The 16,253-nt window shown below is 45.7% G+C and overlaps 1 protein-coding gene across 1 annotated transcript in view; it reads left to right on the top strand.

Annotated features, from left to right (window-relative positions):
• The window catches only part of LOC138569908 (macrophage mannose receptor 1-like), a 745,141-nt gene that overhangs the window by 620,556 nt on the left and 108,332 nt on the right, over nucleotides 1–16,253 (top strand). Inside the window, exon 25 of the mRNA XM_069648337.1 lies at nucleotides 10,085–10,250. Coding sequence (XP_069504438.1) covers nucleotides 10,085–10,250 — 166 coding nt within the window. The remainder of the gene's footprint in view (nucleotides 1–10,084; nucleotides 10,251–16,253) is intronic.

Here is a 16,253-nt window from a genome sequence, read left to right on the forward strand (position 1 = left end):
GGACTGCTGGTAGCGGAGTACGTAGCTATTGGAGGCCAGCTGACCAGACCCAGGTGCAGCGGTCATCGGGCACGCTGGTGCATTGGTGCATTTGGTGTCAGTGCTGATGGCAGCAGCCTCGCGGGGGCCTCCGGACGAATTGGGCTGCGGATGCCACTGCTGCCCGTACCTGCTTTTTACAGCACCTGGCAGCGTGGGATTGCTGGGATCTTATCCCGCTTGAAGTTTGCTGCTGGGATTGCTCGCGACGGTCCTGTGAACTGGAGAGCATTGGAGCTCATGTGCGCTGTGGGCTGCAAGACCCGTGAGGATTGCCGCCGTCTGAAGTGTGGAGCGCCGGAGCCACTGGGGGTGGGGCTTCTGCTGATGAAACGACATGCCCTCTGGGGTGTTGGGCTATGATGTGGCTGCTGAGGACACAGTGGGACAGGGCCCCACAGGCCACATGAGTGGAGTGTGCCACAGCAAGGTTGGTGGTGCCTGTGTGCTGTTGCTTTGTGCCCTGGGGGTAGGTGGGCTGGCTGCCCACTGTGCTGGATGCAGGTTATGAGCTTTGCAATCTGAGCCCTTTCTATTCTGCCTGACCAAGGGCTGAGCTGCACATTCAGGAGAGATATCCCACAAAATGTTGAGGGGGCGGTCGTTAAGAGACAAGGACATTTAGACGCATATGCTAGGCCACCCCCAAAACTCCATCGCTGGGACAGATGGCTAATTCAGGGGTGAAAGAAGGATTGGGACCTGCAGCGACCTCCACCCCGGACCTGAGGCAGATCTTCTTACAAATGTAAAATGGATTTGCAGCCATCAATTTGAAACAGGATGATATCAATTCCAGTGTAAACTCTTTGCAAGCCAGAATGGAGAAGGAGCGTGCGTGCAGTACTGAGGCAGAGGAACGGATAGGACAGGCAGAATATGATGTGCATGGGATGCAAACAATGATTCTGGCCTTAAGAAAACATCTGAGGGTGGCACAGGCAAAGTGTGATGACCTGGGGTCATGCCCCAGGCATAATAATATGCGCCTGGTGGAGGTCCCCGACAATGAGCAATGAGGCAATATGGAAAGGTTTGTGGAGGACCTCCTGATGAAGATTCTGGATTCCTTGCTCTATCGCCGCACTTCACAGTGGAATGGGTGAACTACTCATTGATGCCCACACCAAAGCCTAGTGCTTCCCCAGGCCGATAATTGTGCAGGTCATGAACTACAGGCACCGTGACCTCCTTTTAAAGGATTCCCGGGAGTAGGGTGAGCTCCACTTTGAATACAATCGAATATTTTAGTACCTGTACTTCTCCCTGGTTGTGCAAATTGAGCGCAAGACATTTTGGGGGTGAAGAAACATTTGAGAGAGCATGGAGTCAAATACGTTATGCTGTTCCCAGTGAAACTTCACTTTCAGTGTAAGGATAAAACATTTTTCTTCACAGCCCCAGAGGGGGGCACTAAATTCATTGAAAGCAACATCCCAGAAATGGATGAGTGAAAATGCTGCATGCAGCTGTATTTTCGGGGCTGATTGCTGTTTAACAAATCCTCACAAATAATGCTACTATTACACTGCCAAACATGCAGTATGTTCGGTTGTGACGTATGCGCAGACTTCAACAGGTGCCCCGCTGATGGAGAGTTCACAGTTTGTTCTGTTGAGTAATTCTTGTTGGAATTGGGGCATACACTGCAGGGCTTTGTGCTGTATTGACAGTGGTGGGTGGGATGGGATGGGGGTTGGGTGTTCTTAAACTGTCCTCAGCTTCTTTTACTTTAATGCATCCTGTGCAGTGCAGGGTTCTCAATATTGTTGCCTGAAGATGGCAGTGGACGACAATGGTTCAGCAGGGTGGGCTGATGTTACATTACTGTGCTGGAGTGTGCGGCACTTGAGCAATCCTGTAAACGTGCATAAGATCCTATTATATGCAAAAAGACATGGCATAGAGATTATACTGCTACAGGAGATGCATGCCACCAAAGCAGTGCACGAATAGTTTGCTGAAAAAGTGGGGGCCCCATAGGTTTTATACTGATTACTCGACCCAGGCTAGGGGGTGTGTGGGTGCTTAAACACAGATCCCTACCATTCCAGTGTGCATCTGTTAGGTGTGACCCTCTGGGAAGGTATGTTATCCTCCATGCTGTGATCAACAGGATACCACTTCTGATTGCAAATGTATATGGGCCCAATACTGATGATGCTGAGTTTTACAGTCACATATTGCACTTAGAGTGGCGGTATTGTGGGGGGCGAGGATCTGAATACAATTTTGAATTTGCAGCTGGATGGGTCCAGTGTCACACATTGCCTCCTCAACAACTCAGCTGACGAAATTCTCGATGGTATATCTGAAAGGGGCTTGCTGGATGTTTGGAGATGCATGAATCCGGCTGGGAGGGAATTTATGTTCTTCTCCGCGGTGCATAACATGGCGTCTCACATAGATTATTGGACTGTGTCCCACACCCTGCTGGGGCCGGAGGGGATCTGTGTGATTCTGCCACGACCCTCAAAGGGCATTTGCAGTTGCTGCTGATCATAAATATGGGGACTGGGGCACTGTTTAGGTCCCCATGGCATTTCAAATCGCTTGCGCTGCTGGATGTTGCGTTTGAGGTAAACATACATGAATATATACATATTTTCTTTGATACGGGCAAGGGGTTTGTCATCATCATGGTGTCCTTATGGCAAGCATTTAGGGTATATATACGTGATATCGCCATGATCACTGAATTTGGGGTGCTGTGCAATATTCATAAGGAGCTTGCGCAGTCCAAGGGGAGGTTAAAACGGTTGGAGCAGGTTTATCTCCCAGCGCAAAATGTGGGCACACTGCTGAGGATTAAAAGGGAGCTGAAAGTATTCTGCTCACTTGTAGATAGGGAAGTGAAATATTTTTTAGTACCGGCCATGACTAAAGTTTCTACCTCTCCTGTCCCTTCCCAGGCCCTCTGCATGGCACTGGCTTCTCACTTCATCTCTAAAACTCAGGACATCCTGTCCTCACTCTCCTCCTATACCCTCCCTGACCCTACTCCCTGCTCTTCCTCTGGCCCCTCTGCAGCCACCTCTCCTCCCTCCTTCTCTGCCTTTCCCCTGTTCTCCGGTGACAAGGTTTCTAGACAAGTTTGATCTATGAAAGTCTCGTCGAAACAGGTTCACCCCTGTTCTTCCAAAACTATCAAGGACCACATCGACCCCCTGGCTCCTGCTCTGGCTGATTTCTGCAATCACTCCTTCTCCACTGGAGTCTTCCCATCCTCCCTGACGCACTCCGTTGTGTACCCTCTTCTTAAGAAACCCTCTGCCGACCCCTCCTGTCCGGCTAACTATCACCCAATCAACATCACTCCCTTCCTGGGAAGGCTCCTGGAGAAACTGGCCATCTCCCAGCTTAATCTCCACACTGAATCTGTTGGTTGACTTCATGACCATCAGTCTAGCTTCAGAGCTGCCAGAAGCACGGAAACTGCTCTCCTGAAAATCCGTGAAGACCTGCTCTCCAACCTTGACTCTAACACCCCTTGCGTCCTCATCTTGCTTGATCGCTCTTCTGCCTTTGACACTGTCAACCATGCCATCCTACTCAACCGTCTCCATCATAACATGGGTATCACTGGTCATGCTCTGGCGTGGCTGACTTCTTTCCTCTCCGACCGACCCTCCCAGGTCCAACTTGGGTCCATCCTCTCTGCTATCTTTTTCTCTACCTGTGGTGTCCCCCAGGGATCTAACCTCTCTCCCTGGCTGTTCAGGCCTGGCACTCCTTGCTGACCACATCGCCGCTCTCTGCCCCAATTTTCAGTGCTATGCGGATGACACCGAACTCATTTTCAGGCTACCCTCGGCCTCCTCCTCTCCTTCCCTCATCTCTGACTGTCTGTCTGCTATCCAGGAGTGGTGTGCCGCCAATGACCTCTGCCTTAATGCCAGTAGGACTGAGATTATACTCATTGGCACACCCACTCCCTCCTTCCCTGCAGCTCACTGGCCAGCCTCTCTTGGCCCTCTTCCTGCACCCACCTGCAAGGCTAAAAACCTCAGGGTCATCTTTGACTCCACACTCTCCTTCTTTCCTCACATCTCTGATGTCTCTAAGAAGTCACACTACCAGCTGCACCTCCTCAGAGGTATTCTTCCTTTCCTCTCTTTCCCCCAGAAGCTCACTGTATTTGTATTTTGTATTTATGTATTTGTATTGCGCACCTTGCCCGAAGGCTTACGGGCGCATGTTTGTGACAGTTACAAGTTGCAACAGATATAAAGCAATATACAGTTACAGGTTACAGTTACATAGAGTCAAGGTTTACAGTTACAGTAAAAGCCACGAGGTCATAAACAGTTACAGGTTAAATTTACATACAGCAATATACAGATACAAGTGACAGTTTATATTTACATCACGGTCGATAGGGAGGCGCGACAGTGGAGTATTAAGCACATATAACATAAGGACGTGTCGTAAATCAAGAGAGGGCGATCAGCAGTGCAAAATAGTACTAGCAACTGCCAGATGCCAGGGTGGCGGCTAGAGCATCCTGTTTAAGCAACCAAAGTTTGGTTTTGGCTTTAAATGCATGGCAATGTGAAATGTTCCTAAGGGCATTGGGCATGGAGTTCCAAAGCTTGGCGGCCAGGACAGGGAAACTCGACCCTCCAGCAGCGCGAAGCTTGAAACTAGGAATATCCAGGGTGTATGCATGGGCTGATCTCAGTGGTCTAGTGGCAGTATGTTGCGTGAAGCGTGATAATAGGTAGGGAGGAGCTACATTATTCTGTGCCTTATGTGTGAGAACAAGAGCTTTGAGTGATATGCGGTGAGAGATAGGTAGCCACTGAAGGTTACGTCTGGTATTGGAGATGTGATTCCGTCTAGGTATGTTGAGTGCTGCACTTATGGCGTTGTTTTGCACAATCTGGAGTTTGTCAAGGTTTCTTTGGCTGGTCCCTAAGTATAAGGCGTTGCAGTAGTCGATTTTCGACAGGATGAGGGTTCTAGCGAGTATCAGGCAGTTGTCCATCATCAAGAAGGGCCGGCAGGCTGTAATCAGTTTGCAAGTGTAAGATGAAGCAGAGAGAACTGCATTAGTTTGCCGATTGAGGGACAGGGTTGAGTCTAAGTATATTCCTAAAGTTTTAGTGACATTGGCGGCTTTAATATCATTCCCGTCGATAGAGAAGGACTTATAATTGGGGTCAAGTTTATTAAGTTTGATTTGTGAGCCAAGGATGATTAACTCAGTCTTATCATCATTGAGGCAGAGCCCATGATTTGCCATCCAGGCCTGGATGATGGTGTACATTGTATTAAGAGATTTGGAATCGGTTGCGTAGTAACCAGTGATAGGGATGAGTATCTGGGTGTCATCCGCATAGTTAGTGTAAGAGACACCCAGATGGTCAAGGATATCAAAGAGTGGTTTTGTGAACACGTTCTATAGAGTGGGAGATACACAGGATCCTAGAGCGACTCCACACGGGACGTGGGCTGGATCAGCTGCAGCTAGGGGGGAGAAAACCCTCATGGTTCTGTTGGCAAGGAATGAGCTAATCCAGGATGTTGCTGCATCAGAGAAATGGGCGGCAGTTTTGAGGTGGTGACAGAGGATTTGATGCTCGACCAAATCAAAGGCTGCTGAAAGATCAAGGAGGAGCAAGAGCGCTAGTTTGCCCTTTTCTTTCAGGTCCTCGATTTGGGTTTTTAAATCTAATAACGCTGTCTCTGTACCATGTCTGGGACGGAAGCCAGATTGTCTTAGCCCTAGTAGATTGTTGAGTTCGAGATACTCCTGTATTTGGAGGTAGGCGGCGCGATCAAGGATTTTAAGCAAGTAAGGCACCGTCGTGATGGGCCTGTAATTGGAGGTGTTGCTAGGGTCAAGAAGGGGTTTTTTAATTGGAGGTATAACCGATGCATCCTTGAGGTTGTCAGGCACAACGCCTGATTAGAAGGAAGCATTTATGAACGTGGTAATCAATGGGGCGAGTTCCGGTGCAGCCTCCTTTATGATGGCTGCAGGGCAAGCATCACCTTGGCAGTTGAATGGCTTGAGCTTGGATATGATGTTTTCTACTTCCTTAATAGTAAGGGGAGAGAAACTGAAAGGTTTGTGGTCGTGTTTGGGAGAATGGATTTTATGGCTCGAGGCGACTCTAGTAGCGTCTGAGACGTAGCTTTTTTTAGCGTTAATTTTGGCTTGGAGCATGGCTATTTTGTCCAGCAAGTCTTTTTGAATATTTGCGCACCATACAGTGTCCGGTGTGCACGAGTCAAGAGGAGCAATAGGAGACTCAAGTTCCTTGAGTATCATAAATAGTTCATTGGTGTTGGATTGGGCTTGGGTGATTCTTTTGTTATACACTTCCTTTTTTGCATTAAAGATAGCTTCTTTGTAGATAAGTGAGGCTGACGTGAGGTTGTTTTTGTTTACTAGTGATGGCACGCTTTTCCAAAGAGCATCCGCTTTTCGTTTTTCTTTACGCAAGTTGCGTAATTGCGGCGTGAACCATGAGTTCAGGTGGGGCCGCAGTTTTGTTTGCGCAATTTGATTGGGGCGATAGTATTGAGTGCTATTAGCATGATGCGGTTATAGATGTCTACTAACGCGGTGGGGTCAGAGCAAGTCTCAGATGCCGAGTTCAGTAAAGGGAGGATGAGGGGTAGAAGTTTCTCAGCTGTTATGTCTTTTTTGTTCCGTGTATAAGTAGGAGGGGCGAGACTATGTTTGTCTTCAGGTGGGCTGGAGTTAATGGAGAATGAGATTATATGGTGGTCAGACCAAGCGCAAGGGGTTACAGATATATTGCTGAGATCGCAATTCAGGTCGGAGACCCAGTCAAGAGTACGACCCTTAATATGGGTGGGCTCATTGATATGTTGTGTGAGGCCAAAGTCCGTCAGGACATTGGCTAAATCTGTGGCTTTAATGCCATTCTTGTCCAGATAACCTAGGTTAAGGTCACCCAAAAGGATAATTCGGGAGCTGGGCTTTGAACTAGATGCTAGAATGGATGAGATGTCTTCTACAAAGGACGAGGTTGGGCCAAGAGGTCTATAGAGGAGATGGACTGTGGCTGTATGATTAGGCGATAAAGGCAGTTTGAAAGATAAGGATTCTGCTGAGGGAAGTTGAACGCAATTAGCAGTTCTAATGTTGAGCGAGCTCTTGAATATGACGGCTAGGCCGCCGCCTTTAGTTTGGTTAGTATCCCTGTCACACCTGATTAAGGAGTAGTTGTCTGGAATGGCCAGTGTCAGGGTAGGACCGGAAGCTGCATGCAACCAGGTTTCCGTGACTGTCTCCAGAGCCCTGGTTCTCTCTAGGCTGGACTATTGTAACAGCCTCTATATATCTAAATCTGCCTGCTTCTATTCTCCGCCCTCTGCAACTTATCCAGAACAGGACTGCGAGACTTGTCCTTGGCCTCAAGCCCAGGGATCGTATCTCTCCAGGACTGAAATCTCTGCTTTGGCTCCCAGTGGTTGTGAGGATTATGTTCAAAAGCCTCTGCATGGTCCACAAGGGATTCTGAGGCCCGGGGTTGCAATACCTTCAACTTTCTCTTCCTAAATATCTTCCTTCTTGAGCTCTTCGCTCATCCGCCTCCAACTCCCTCAGGGTCAGTCGCTTCTCTAAGCAACGAGTTGATGGTAGATCTCTCTCTTCGACTGGGGCCTCCCTCTGGAACAGCCTTCCTGCCTCCCTGAAACTTGAGGAGAACCATCTCCGGTTCCGGAAGCACTTCAAAACCTTCCTCTTTGCTTCTGCTTTCTCTCCCCCTCTCCCTTGCTGAATTCCTGGCTGAAACTGCACGGTTACCTGGCCACCCTTCTGATCTCGGGCCCGGGCCCCGCCAGTTTGCACACCTGCACTGCCTCCCTGGCAACCCCTGCACCTGGGGACTGTTTTCTGTATCCCTTCAGCCCCCCTACCAGCATTTATGTCTGCACTTACCTTGCACTTGCCACCAGCTGGCCGTTTTTATTTATTTTATTTACTCTACTGTCCTATGGACTCCACTTTCCCCCCTCCCACCCCCTTGCACTTTTCCCTTTCCCACTCCCATGCACTTGTGCGATCTGAATGACACGTGCCTAGTTAGATTGTTGTCTATCTTCCCTCTGTTCCCCCTCCCATGCCTCATCGCGCCTTGAAACACTTGTGTATAGGCGCTTTATAAATGCCATATCATATCATATCATAACTGAATGCGCTGGTCATGAGATTCATATGGGACCCGGGTGGGATTCAGATGAAGTTTGGGTTATGTGTCAACCATATGAAAGAGGAGGGCTACAGGTCCCAGACCAGGTTATATTATCTAGCAGTGTAGACTAGCTTCATCTCTTGCTGGGGGAAGCAGTGCGCATATCATCCACATGTGAAGATTGAGGGCAGGGCGGCAGAACCAATGCATCTTGGGGAAGCCATGCTTATCATGGGCTACACGGACCCTTGCCACTTTGGCCCATCGGCGGCAACCATGCTGTGAGCGTGGGAAAGGAAACGGAAGCATTTATGCGTAGCAGACCTGTATAGCAGAAAGGCCTCAAAATGGGGCATGTTGGAAGCTCAACCCAGCCTGGACAAGGGGCTCTCAGCAGCGTAGTTTCTCTGTTCTGAATGGTGAGTTTGCCAGAAATTCAAGTAAAGCTAGGCACTGGAGTGGCAACAGTGCTACAATAGATGCAGGCCATTCTGTGGCGGGGAGCAAATGGCTGTGTTTCCCTAGTGAGCCCGAGGGTCCTAAGTGCCTAGAGTGTATGTACTCATACTGACCATATCAGCATTTTGTGCCCACATTTTACAACCTAGTACAATATGAAACCAAAGTGCTGATCGCGAGTTCGCGGACTAAATAGTCGGGGGCTCTCGGTACAGATCCTGATGATGTCATGTGGCAGAGGGCTTGCTCGTTCACTGAAGAAGTGTTTTTTTAATTCTAAATGTCGGTTATATTGCCCAATCTACACTATACACCCAAGAGAATGCAGAATTTCAAGAGTGATGGGGTGGGTTGTTGCCTGGGGTGCGGATACCTGGATGCGGACTTATGTTTTGGTTCTGCCCCGAACTTGCCACATACCGGTCTTAGATATGTGCAGAGATGTCAGAGATGGTGGGGAAAACAGTGCCTGTAGAACCTCTCTGGTGTATACTGGCATGTTCTGACATGGCGGAAAGGATGAAGCGGAGATTCTCGAACGTTGCTTTTCTTTTAGCTACGAGGGTCATCTTGCTGCATTGGAAGCGGACCAGTCCTCCAAGTATGCAACAATGGCGGAGGGACTTGACGTGGGCAAACATTACATGTTTATATTTCGCGTCAGCCTGCGGTCAGTCACCCATGGGGCATTTGGGTCTGTTATCGTGCTTATTTGCTGACGCGGAAGCAGGGTTCAGTCTGACAGGCTGAATGGGGATCACATGCCCGGCCCTCATGCTTAGAGAGTCTTTGGTGTTTGCTTTTGCATTGTTGTCTCCTGATGTAGCATGGCTGGTAGGTTGGCGATGCCTTGCCCATACATATGGATTTGATGGATTGTACAGCTGCATGTGTTGATTGTACTTTTCTTGTATTAAATAATAAACGCTCCAGTGAGTACTATTCCAGATGCATTGCGTCAGGCTGCCATTTGGTCATGCAATAGTACATCATTTCACACATTGCAAAATGTACCTCCTGGCTCACAATTGCTTTTAACTCACGCTAAGTCGCTTGGTGTGCTTCATTGCACAGTCGGCAACATTACTTTAAATTGCTTAGACACTATTTATAATTTGGGAAACACATACATCATCCACACAGTAGATTGTGCCAGCTGCCAAAGCTTGTACTGTGGTACTGTGCGCTATATAAAGGCTGCCCATCACTTTGCTATTAGCATTATAGTTCTGCATTAGGCAGGTGCCTTTAATCCACCTTTTCACATTCTTCCTGGAAAATAAGAAAAATATTTTATCTAGTCAACTAGTTTGCGCAAAAAAAGCCATTGCCATTAACATAACATTATTTAACACCGTTGTGCAAGGACATTGCTTTTAATAATCCGTTCATTTTATTTTACATGATTTTAGACTGACAATCAATACAAATGGATTGATAAGTGGAAACTGAAATATACCAAATGGGGTTCGGGTGAGCCAAAAAGGAAATCGGCATGCGTATACGTGGACAGCGATGGGCGATGGAAGACATCGTCTTGTGATGAGAATTATTATTCTGTCTGTAAACGCTCTCAAGGTAAGAGCTTTCATTTAAATTGCTCTGTTACTTGAAGTTTGTCTTTAACTTACACTCATATGTTGCATAAAACAGCGCCTTGCAGTAGGCATGCCGGATATTTTCAAACCTGTGATAAATTGGAATTTCAGCAAAGGTAGCTTTTTGCTGTCCTTGCATTTCTCCATTCTCCGAGTTATTTATATGGATATATGTTAAATGACCGAATACGAAAGCTCGAATTACAACATTGCGAAGTCCACTTGATCGCATTTTGTAATTCGAACTTTTCGAATTTTAGTTTTTTCCACCCACTGTGACTTTAGTGTATGCGGGGGCAATCTCTACAACTCCCATAATACTGAAGTAGGGGAGAGGGAGACACCCCTGCAACTCCCACTCACCTAGTTCGCCATTTTGGGATTCGACTCAACTATGTTGAATGAACACAACATGTGCATTCTGCATTTTTGATACGACATTTTGGGGCAATACCTATTTGGGCAGCCAGCCAACTGTTTCTGGCTTAAGGGCCTCATCACGAGTTGGGCGGTAGCCCTTAAATGCGGCAGTAACCGGGTTATCACTGCATTTACCGCTGCGCCCAATCTCGAGCTTGGCTTAGAGCTGAGGGTAAACACGCCGGAAAAATTCACATTTTTGGTGGAATTACTGCCAGGTGTATTACTGCATGGTAATTGCGCCAAAAATTCCCCAGTGGGGAGTAACGTTTAGCGCCCAATCCGTGACCCGGCGGTAATACCGCCAGACGGGTGGGCACTAACGCAATAAAGTTTAGTAGGTGGTGGAGGCAGCATTTTCTGTTGGAGGCCAGTAATTCCTGTGGTGGGCAGTGGCATGTTAACTGATTTAAGGTCAATAGCAGGTGGTGAATAGTTTCGGTGGAGGGCCATTAACATTAATTTGTGCATGGTTGCCTACATTTCCCTCAACATTACATCCGCCATGCAGCACCCACACAATTGCAGATCTTCCAGAATGGGAGGCATATTGTTGACTTGCAACGCATTATGTAGGAACTAAAGCTAGCAAAATGAACAACGTGAACACTCGCTCCGCTGTAGCCAGCATCTGAGAAAGCCCTGTATTTAAGGAGAAACCTGGTTCCCTCTTGCCTGGACTAGGCCAGCTGTGCATGCTCAATGGGTCATGCAAGGACAGTAGAGGTTTGCTTCTGCAGCCTGGCATGGCCACGCTAGCTAGGGAACTGCAGGCTGGAAAGCATTTAGAGGGCACGCCTGCACATCTCGATCTGTAAAGACTGTTGGGGACAGTGAGTTTCTAGCACTTCTTATAGTTCAGTAACTGAGACTCAGGTTTGATTGACACATCCTCCTGCTTGCCGCCCGAATGATGTTCTGTTTGGTCAGAAGAGACAGTGAGTGTGAGTGTCGGGGGGGGGGGTGGGTGTGTGTGTGTGTGTGTGTGTGTGCGGGCGCGCGCGGCCATGGATGGGCCCATGCCCGCAAGTATTTCTGAGGAGGGCCAGTGATTTCAGTAGGTACATGAGGGAAAGAGGGGAAGAAGTGTCAATGGGGTGCTGGCAGTAAGGAGAAATGCTGGCATATATTGGCAGAGTCACAATGCATATGTTTTCTTACTGTGGCTTCTTGGAATTATGGGCAAAGCCAAAATGAGTGTATTCGTACATGGGAAACTGACATTAATTGGCACAGCAAGTATGGAGCTAGTTTAGAGTGCCTTTACTGGAATTATGGGCAAAGCCAGTATGAGTGTTTCCTTGCATGTGAATACTGGCATATAGTGATGAAAGCAGCATGAACATATTTTCTTACATTGGCATTGCTGGGATTATGGGCAAAGAACTCATCAGTATATTCTAGTCAATCAATCAATCAATCTATACATTATTTCAGTGGGGCCCGCCATAAAAGATTCACATATTACAATAATACAATCTTAGATACATAGCCAGATCAATGTTAAAACAAAGAAAAAGGATGTTTAAATATCCGTGGTGAGTTAAAATGGGAGTTTAAGTAGGTTAGAACAATAGTAGAATTATCTAAAACTTTTAAAACTTTGAACCATCGGCATTTAGACAAATACAAAATTGAGATACTCAATAAATACAATGGTGGGTGTATATCTCTAATCATCTTTGTCATTATTCTCAATTGGTTAAGTGCAGGTTTCGAAACTGAGGGGAGCTGGGAGCTATTTAACTCCTGCTTGTAGCCTAGACGAGCCTGGTTAGCTTGACACCAATAGCTACCAGGAGCTACTTTTGGCTCCCCTGACATATGATGCTGAACAAACACACCTATGTGAATTTAACTCAGTCTGTTCGGGACAATCTATAAATAAACATTAAAACACATTTATTAGATTGTTAAAGGATAAGGGGGCATAAATAATGGGCAAAATGATATGTGTGCATCTAATGTAAGACCACTGCAATGCTCTATTTTCCCGCACCTCAGCCCATAATCTAAAAAAAACTGCAAACCATCCAAAATAACTCCCTATGAGCTGCCCTCAACCTCCCCAGAGCTGAACACCTATCAGCTGCAGCAAGGCAGTACACTGGCTCCCCATCCAGGAAAGAATATTCTTCAAGAACCTAACCATCACCAATAGATGCATTTCCAAGTCGGCACTGCCATACCTTTTCCAAAGATTCTCCAAATCACACTCAACCAGACCCATTAGAACACCATACACAAAAAGGCTAGTTCAACCGAAATTCAAAAATGCTAAAGCAGGTGGCTCAAGCATCCCAGTTATAGCAGAGAAACAATGGAACTCCCTCCCACTCAAACTCAGATCAGAAGACTAATACTGGGCTTTCCGCAAAGCCCTCAAAACATGGCTCTTCAATTAACCCTCCCTGATTCATGCATCCAACCGCATCCTGACTCTTTAGCCTCATGCATGTACTACTATGACGGTAATGCATTTACTTCTATGACTGTATGTAACACTGTAACTATGTATACTACCTATTGTGCCTAAGGGCCTCTTGTAACCGGTTCACCCCAGCGCCCTGATGCCTGAGGGCTTGTGCAGGCTATACAAATGAACAAATAAATAAATACATGCAGAAGTTAGATTTGCAGAACACTATGTACTGGCTCCTTGTTCCCCAGGGGTAGCTCCTGTTCACTGATTAATGCTGGATACCCAGGAGATGCATTTAGCTCCTGCTTATAAAATCTGTATTTCGATCCCTGAAGTGCAATTAACAACCCAACAGTGCACAGTACATTTCATCAATGATGTATAGTACAGGTGCCAGTTGGGAAGTTCTGCAGTCTGAAGCCTTGGGACTAGGTTCATCTAGTCTTATTGGGAGCATAATTCATCGGTCAACAAACAGTCAGTTCCATCCACAAAATTCCCAAACATTATTAGCCTCAAATTGTGTAGTGCTGGACATTGTATCAAAAGATGATGCAAAGTTGTTATAATTTCCTCTTGTTTACAATGATTAAAATCCTTTTGTTCATTGGCCGCTTTAGAAGGAAAAGAGAGAATCTCTCCAGTAGGGAGAAGATTCCATCTAAGTCGTTTAAACTTTGATCTCCAATGGGAATGTGGGAATTTTTGCAAGTATCGTGGTAATGTAACAAGGGATATGTCAAATTCGGATAAAGATTTCTGAGTTTATTATGTTTGATTCTTTTCTATGGTTTCATATCAATCACTCCTAAAAAGTTTTTTTTACATCCCTAGGTTTACTAATTAGTTTTAGATATACTATGTAAGATATATTCGTTTTCATGCTTATAGGTCATCATTGGTCAATTAAAATCCCTTCAAAAAATGTTTCAACTTATAAAATGTTACATTTTTTCCATTTAAACAAACTTCTTAGTGATCAATCCCAGTTCATACTGAACCAGGGAAATCGGAATAAAGTTTCATAAGGATAGAGTTTTCTTCCATAAATAACTTTCAATTTCCAAATTCTTGGGTCAAGGCTCCTTACTGGCTAAGCCTAATTTGTAAATATGTGTATGAATGTAAATAAATCAGGATAGCTAGCAATTTATTTATTTTTTATTTATTTTATTGTGTGGTTTAGCTTTATCAATTAAAACTTTACAGACATGTCAGTACAAAGCATTACATATCAATTCAGATAAAAAACACAATGAAAAACATTAGCTCAGAATAAAATAGCAAACAAAGGTTAAAACAGAATATCACAAAATGTTATCATTACAAGCAGATCTAAAACAAATCTTTTACAAAATGCATTGTTGAAATCACAAGATGTTCGTTGGGTTCTACAAGTAGAGTCCACCACAAATGTTCATAAGATAAAAACAGAAGATTCCAGCATTCGATTGCAAAGGTCAGAAAGTGCAGTGCATTCTATAATTACATGTTTCAGAGTTTCGTTCACCTTCATACAGTGCCGGCAGGATCTATCAACATTAGTTCTTTTGCAACGCGTCCCCAAGACATCCTTAGTCAAAAAGAGATTTAATTTCAATCGTACCCAGAAAGTCCTTGATTTCTTTCCAGGATGTCTAATAAGACATTTCTGTATTTTGTTAAATTATTTAATCCAATGCAGTGTCCAAAAATTGTATATGTTTCTAACCAGGTTCTATCCAAAGTCCAATCATTTTCATACATTTTCTTTTCAACCTTGAAAGGAGTATATTCCAGGTCAGATACAGATAGATCATTGGTCATGAGTATAGTAATGGATCCCTTAATACATTGGGCCTCATTCCGACCCTGGCGTTAACCAAGGCGCTATTAGCGCCTTGGTTGACGCCGTTATCTCTCCGACTCCGCCATGGTGAATGGCGGAATTACCGCCCCATTCCAAGGTTGGCGGGGTCGGTAATTCCCCATTCACCATGGGCCCTTCCCCATTCCCATTTTTGCCCCATAGGGCTCAATGGGAATGGGGAAGGTGCTAATTACGGCACCGTAAATATCGGTGCCGTAATTAGCTCCAAGGTCCCTTTGCGGGTTGGTTTTTTAACGCCTGCAAAAAGCAGGTGTTAAGTTCCAACCCGCAAAGGGAACTCGGAATAGGGCGGTAAGGGTTTAACGGCACCGGTCTCGTTACCGGTGACCGTTAACCCTTACCGCCCGACTCAGAATGAGGCCCATTGAGTTAAAATAGTACAATCATCACGAGAAACAGACACATTTTGATGTTTAAACAGAGTACCAGCAGAAGGAAATAAAATACTGCGTAATAGCTGTAATCTACGCTAAGAGATCTTGGCCTCTGATGAAATGAGGCCCAAGATGTGTTGAATGGCGTCCAAGGGAACACACAGTAGGAGGCAGAGAACACGCTTCCAAATGATTACTTCAACTTTGGTCCACGAAAGATGCTCTTCTCGCACCTCGTCTCCATAAATCAATTTCAGAACGAGGATTTGATTATACATCTTTATCACTGGGGCAAGAGAGAATCGGCCGTATTTATTATCAGGAGTTCGAAGATGGCAAGCAGCCAAGGCAGTGTTTAGCTCAAGAGCTTGGTTTGCCAGGACCAACGATCTCTTGGAATCCATTTTTTGGCCATCAATAAACCAACAAAGGTTTCTTCTATCCGACAACGGATTTTGTCAATTCCTAATGGATTTAGGAACATTAATGTGCAGATCCAGATCCTTAAAATATTGATCCGTCACTGTCAAAGTGGTTTGCAGTCCCACTGCGGTGTAATACAGTAGAACTGCATCATCTGCATAAAGGAGATACTGCAATTTAATGGAACCCAATTTTGGTGGGTTTGTAAAAATTTTGGCCAAGGCTGCTCCTATCCCTAGAATCTATAAGTTAAATAGGAACTGTGCTAACACACAGTCCTGACGAAGTCCACGTGCTGCATAGATCCATTTGGTATAGTTTATCCTTTCATCTAACTTGACCTTTAAATGAATGTCTGTATGTAGATGTTCCAAAATACTGAACAGATATTCTGGGCAACCCCATTCCCTTAACATCTTCCATAAGTGTGCACAATCCCTTCAGTCAAATGCCTTTGTGATGTCTAAAAAGGCC

Source organism: Ambystoma mexicanum, chromosome 2q (assembly GCF_040938575.1).
Source record: "Ambystoma mexicanum isolate Mex_15411 chromosome 2q, UKY_AmexF1_1, whole genome shotgun sequence".
Classification (NCBI taxonomy): domain Eukaryota; kingdom Metazoa; phylum Chordata; class Amphibia; order Caudata; family Ambystomatidae; genus Ambystoma; species Ambystoma mexicanum.